This window comes from Microcaecilia unicolor, chromosome 5 (genome assembly GCF_901765095.1).
Source record: "Microcaecilia unicolor chromosome 5, aMicUni1.1, whole genome shotgun sequence".
Lineage (NCBI taxonomy): Eukaryota > Metazoa > Chordata > Amphibia > Gymnophiona > Siphonopidae > Microcaecilia > Microcaecilia unicolor.
This window is the reverse complement of record NC_044035.1, coordinates 216744285-216750284: the sequence shown is the minus strand read 5'-3', so window position 1 is coordinate 216750284 and position 6000 is coordinate 216744285. Positions and strand designations below refer to the sequence as shown.

The 6000-nt window shown below is 41.1% G+C and overlaps 1 protein-coding gene across 2 annotated transcripts in view; it reads left to right on the top strand.

The window, feature by feature from the left end:
* Positions 1-1484: 1484 nt before the first annotated feature.
* The window catches only part of TRAPPC10 (trafficking protein particle complex 10), a 485548-nt gene continuing 481032 nt past the window's right edge, over positions 1485-6000 (top strand). Inside the window, exon 1 of one of the 2 annotated variants that reach the window (XM_030203762.1) lies at positions 1485-1670. In XM_030203762.1, coding sequence (XP_030059622.1) covers positions 1589-1670 — 82 coding nt within the window. In that variant the 5' untranslated portion in view covers positions 1485-1588. The other variant, XM_030203763.1, reaches the window with a different exon arrangement.

The following is a 6000-nucleotide window of genomic DNA, read 5'->3' as shown; positions in this document are numbered from 1 at the left end:
GGACAGATTTATACTGTGATAAATGTGTATGGGCCAAATGTAAATCAAGGAGAATTCATAGAGGACCTAGATTGTCTTCTCTCGCAGAATGTTGAGGGGTCATTACTGTTGGGGGGGGTGGGGGTGGAGATTTCAACCTCACATTGCAACCATGCCTAGATAATTCTTCACACACCATACGTTATGCCAGGAGAGACAGACGCAGATTGCAAGAATTTGTGGCACAATGGCAATTAATAGATATGTGGAGGCAGAGAAACCCCCTTGCACGAAGCTACACACATTCTTCTAGAGCTTGCTGCCTGGATGTCTCAGCGCCATCTGAAACTAAACATGACCAAGACTGAGCTTCTTATCTTTCCCCCTAAACCAACCTCTCCTCTTCCCCCATTCTCTATTTCTGTGGATAACACTCTCATCCTTCCTGTCTCATCAACTCGTAACCTTGGGGTCATCTTCGACTCCTCTGCACATATTCAGCAGACTGCTAAAAGCTGTCATTTCTTTCTGTATAATATCACCAAAATTTGCCCTTTCCTTTCTGAGCACACTACCAGAACCCTCATCCACACTCTTATCACCTCTCGACTATTGCAACTTGCTTCTCACAGGTCTCTCACTTAGCCATCTCTCTCCTCTTCAATCTGTTCAAAATTCTGCTGCACGATTAATATTCCGCCAGTGTCGTTATGCTCATATTAGCCCTCTCCTCAAGTCACTTCACTAGCTTCCTATCCGTTTCGCATACAGTTCAAACTCCTCTTATTGACCTATAAGTGCATTCACTCTGCATGTCCTCAGTACCTCTCCACTCTCATCTCTCCCTACATTCCTCCCCGGGAACTCCGTTCACTGGGTAAACCTCTCTTATCTGCACCCTTCTCCTCCACTGCTAACTCCAGACTCCTAACCCTTATTCACTTGTTCAGAACCCTTATTTTATCATCCTCACTTTAATATACCCTTATCTCTTGTTTGTCTGTCCTAATTAGATTGTAAGCTCTGTCGAGCAGGGACTGTCTCTTCATGTTCAAGTGTACAGCGCTGCGTACGTCTAGTAACGCTATAGAAATGATAAGTCGTAGTAATTTTAGATGGTTAGCGTCCACTGAATTATAATTATGTCCCTCTCCTCACATAAGTAACTGCTCACATGCTGCTGGTACTATGAGGAATCAGTGGCCCAGACTTGCTCAACAAACATCTATTAACCTTAATAACATGCATATAGTCACTCCAAAGTAATAACTGCGCGCAGAGATACTACTGTAGATCCAATGAGCACTGCAATATCTACTGTGCGTTCCCCTGCATTAATACTGTACCTAGCACACCTTATTATATCAAGTTGATGTGGTTCTCTGCAGCGTGCAGCAGCAGCAGCTTGTATTATACCTGTTACTTGGATTCAGCAACAGCCGGTCTCTTCGTACGACCCGGAAGTTGTCATTGCAGGCAGGAAGTGAGTGAATCCGGCAGAGAAAGAAGCTGCCAGTGTTGTTGGTAGCGGTGCTTTGAGTGCCGCCCGTCTTAGGAGTCTCCGGTCTCGAGCTTCGCACAATGGAGAGTCGTTGATTGCCGCCAGTTTATGGAAGCTCCCTTTCTGAGTGGCAGCGCTGCTGGGGAGAAGCAGGTGGGCTACGCCATGGAGAACAAACCCATCGTCACCTGTGAGTACCGGGGAGGAAGAGAAGGGGAGCGAACAACAACCGTGTAAATACTGGGAGAAACAAATCCTTCCTTTACTATGAGTGCAGAGATCGAATAAAAGTTAGTAACGAAGGGCATGCCCTTTTCTCCCCTCACGGGATGCTAAGATTGTATATGTGTCATGCGCTGTACAAGCATGTACTAATGTTGAACTTTCAGCAAAATCAGACCAAGGTCTACTAAGCTCAATATCCTGTCTCCAGGAGTAGCTAGTCCCAGTCACAAGTACTTGGCATATTGCAAAAGTAGATCAATTTCCCATAGTTCATTTCCCGGGTTGACCAATGGATCATTCCAGGCAACCTAACTAATAATTGTTTTTGTTTTTTTTTAATGGACTTAGCCTTCAGGAACTTGGCTGGTCCTCTTTTGAATCCCATTGTATTGATCACTTTGACCACATCCTCTGGTAGCAGCTTTTTTATTTTTTAATTAAATAGAGCACATAATTAAGCTGTGGAATCAAACATACATAGTCTTCTGGCTATTGACTTTATGGAGCGTCCTCTTGTTTTTGTATTGTTTGACATACAGGCAGTGGAATGGGGTGGCCCACTGGGGCCAAGACCCACTTAATATTTTCCCCAACACACCACAGGTACTAGACAGCTTGGAAGTAGGGCTGGGTGCTGGAGAGTTCTATTTATTTTATTTTTGGCGCTTCCAACTGAAAAGGTGTTCTGCTGCCTTTGTATGATAGGTTAAATAACCATTCTCTATTTGATTGTTCTACTCCACTCAGTAATTTTATAAATGTCTATCATAGGTTTTGTCAGTAGTCTTTCTTCCAAGCTGAAAAGCCTGTCTTACCAATATCCACTTTTTAGCCTCTAAAAAAGGCTAAAAAATGTTCCATCCTCTTTATCATTTTTGTCACCCCTCTCTGAGTCTTTTTCAGTTGTATTTTATTCATGTTGAGATGGGATGACCAGAACTATAATACTCTAGTTGTGGATTCATAGATATGATGATATTCTCTTGTTCTTCATCCCTTTTCACTTAGTTAATATTTTTGTAATTGATTTTTTTTTTAGTAGCTGTGTTGGAACATATCCATAATGACTCCCAAGATCTTTTTCTTGGGTGGTGGCTCGTAATTCATAAACCAGCATCTTGTATTTAGGATTATCTTTCTCTGTGTTCTTCACTTTGCACTTGTTCACATTCATTTGCCATTTAGATGCCCAGTCTCCTAATCTGCCTTACAATCCTTAGTTATTTTAACAAGTTTGAGTAATTGTGTGTTGTCCACAAATGTAATCACTTTGCACATCACTCCTATCTCCAGATCTTTTATGAATATGTTAAACAGCATAGTTGCTAATCCAGACTCTTGTGGCTCTCCTCTAGTGACCCTTTTCTGTGTGGATAATTGACCATTCAGTCTTTGTTTTCTGGGTTTTTTTTTTTAGCGAGTTTGCAGTCCACCTATCCCACGACTCTTTAATTTCCTAAGGGGCCTATCATAAGGGACTTTGTAAACACCTTCTGAAAATCCTGCCAGTGTCCACTTGTTTATACCGTAAAAAAAATATAGTAAATTGGTAAGATAACACTTGCCTTCGCTGTACCCATTCTGACTCATTTCCATTAAGCTGGGAAGAGGAAGCGGCCAGAACATTTTCTGGTTGGAATAAAAGCTAAGGTATCTTGCAATTCCAACTCCTATATTTATCAATAAAAGAGGGACAAGAATCAACTTTTTTTGCAAGTTTAAATCATAAACTAGAAAAACAATTTTTCTCCTCCTCCTGTAATTTTGTGTTTGGTATAGTTTTGACCATTTTGCCTGGCACTGACTCAGTCTGTGAGGTCTATAGTTTCCCATGGCATCCTGGGGAGTCTTAAAAAAATTGCTGTTAAGTTGACCTGTTTATTTTGTGGTTCCCTAATGGTGTAAACACCTTATATATTACAGCAAGCCTCAACAAATGTTGTTAGGATCTAGGAAGGTATCATCAAGGCAGATGGAGAAATGAAGTCCTAAGGAAGAGGTAGAGACAGTGGGGATTCATGCCTATATTGTCCGAAAGATAGGAAATTACTTGCCCTCTGCTTTCATTTTCTGAATGGAGTGGGTGGACGGACAAAAATTGTTGAAGATAGGCCGGGTGATGGCGACAGTGAAACCACAAGCTCTTGTCACTCTGCAGGTGATTTTGATGTGCTGGACAAATCACAGAAGGGGGCTGATGTAAGTGGCAGCAATGTTTTGGTGCCCATGAAAAGGGCTGGGTTCCATGTCTGATTTTTAGTCACCATGACAATCTGGCGCCTGGGTTTGTTGATCTCTATGTTATAGCACCATCTATCATGTTGCTGTGGCATTTAGATATATAGGACTAGATTCTATATATCATGCCTAAAAAAATTTGCACCGAAATGAAATTCACCTAAGCATATTCTATGAAGTATGCCTTAATTTAGGCGTACTTTATAGAATAAGCTGAAATTTCTGTGCGGTATGTAGAATATGCTAAATGCTGCTCCGCGTGACTAAATTTAGTTGCAGGCAGTTACGCAAGTAAAACTTGGTGTAAATCCCGACGCCTAAATTATGTGTGGACTGCATGTATTCTAGAACAACATACATAGGTTTTAGAAATGCCCATGGCCAAGCTCACTTTTCAACTTGGTGACTTAGAATTTATGCACATCACGTTACAGAATACACTTAGACAGTTCTGCGCATAAATTCTAATTCCAATTAGTTCTGATAATTGGTTGTTAACATCCAGTTATCAACGCTTATTAGCTTGTTAACCAATTAGCTTATGCACATTGTCATGGAATACACTTTGATTTCTGCGTGGAAATCTCAGTGTGATATATAGAATCCTGGGGATATTGTCTGCTCTGTGTTGTAGAAGTCCTTTAATAAGTCTTTGGTTGTGTTTGTTTAAGAAATGTCTACCATTTGTTGTACAGGACTGCAGATATTTTGTGTTCATGTTTTAAATGATGGATACATTAGTATTTTAGTTGTTTCTATATTACCCCATTTTGTTTTGTTTGTATTCTGCCTAAAAAGCGAAGGAACAATTGTCAACTAACATCAGGGTTTTGGTGCATGTTTTGGATGCTAAAGAAGGAGACATGAAGAATATACATTGGTTGATTTGGTGGGGTTGCACCCAACATATTGCAAGAAACACGACCAATGTTAGAGCAATTTTTCCAATACTTGATGACCTAATAATGTACTCTGATGCCACTGATATCTAACCTGTTTAGTGTTATAAACTGTCTTTGACAAATTTTCTTTGAATTTAGGAGCCAGTGGCAGGGAATTGTTATCCCTTCCCCTCTTATTTGCCACTGAAGTTAGAATTGGGATGGAGGAAGAGGAGAGAGATTCTTCTCCTTCCCTTTCCTCTCTCTGCACCCCTTCCCCCGAAGTCTACCACAGATCCGTCAAAGGGGCTGTTTTCCCAGAGGGACAGGGATAGAAACAGGTTAATCACTACTCAACTAGGGGATCAAATGCAGTTGAGGGGTTGCACAAAAAACAGTTATAATTAAGGAAAAACAATAGATCCTGATGTCACATTAGCTTGAAAGATCCATCCATGCATACTTAACCTAAAATGAGGGTGTACATTTTTCAAATAGGGTAAATGTTTTTTTGGAAATTGGTCTTATGCATTTTTTTTATAGGATTGTTCTCTAAAGGGTGTCATGGGGGTTATACAATAAAGCTGTGTATAATTATCGCAATGTCAGCCCTAGGGCATGAAAGTTAATTTGGGGAGGAGGGAATAGAGCTGTCATTTTCTGTTCCAGGAGGGAGATGTTTTGGCTGGTCCTGGATTTCTGTCAACCTCATTATGATGTAATATGGGACCTGCAGCACTGATTTCAATGGATAGAATCATGGACTACAAATACTACACTACTTTGGGATATAAGTTTAAAACCAGGACCGTCCAAAAAGTCTCCTTCCTGGAATGGGTAACTTGGCAGTTGTAGGGGAGTGGAGCACAAGACTGAAGGTTGGCCAAAGGAAAAAGGAAAGCTTACTAAATTTGGAATATAGCTAGCAGCTCTCCTCCTCACCCAGTCTCTTTGTCTCTTACCTCTCTTTCCTACCAGTCTCCCTTATTTATCCCACTGTTTCCCTTGTCCTCCAATTGACCACTATTCCACCCATCTAGCCTTATTACCCAGGAAGTCAGTCATAAAGTCAGCAAGCCTCTTCTCCCGCCTTGCCAGCTACATTTTCTTCAGCTAGTGTCATCATCTATCTCCCCAAGTCTACGCTTTCCATGTAACCAGCTAAATACCCTTCCT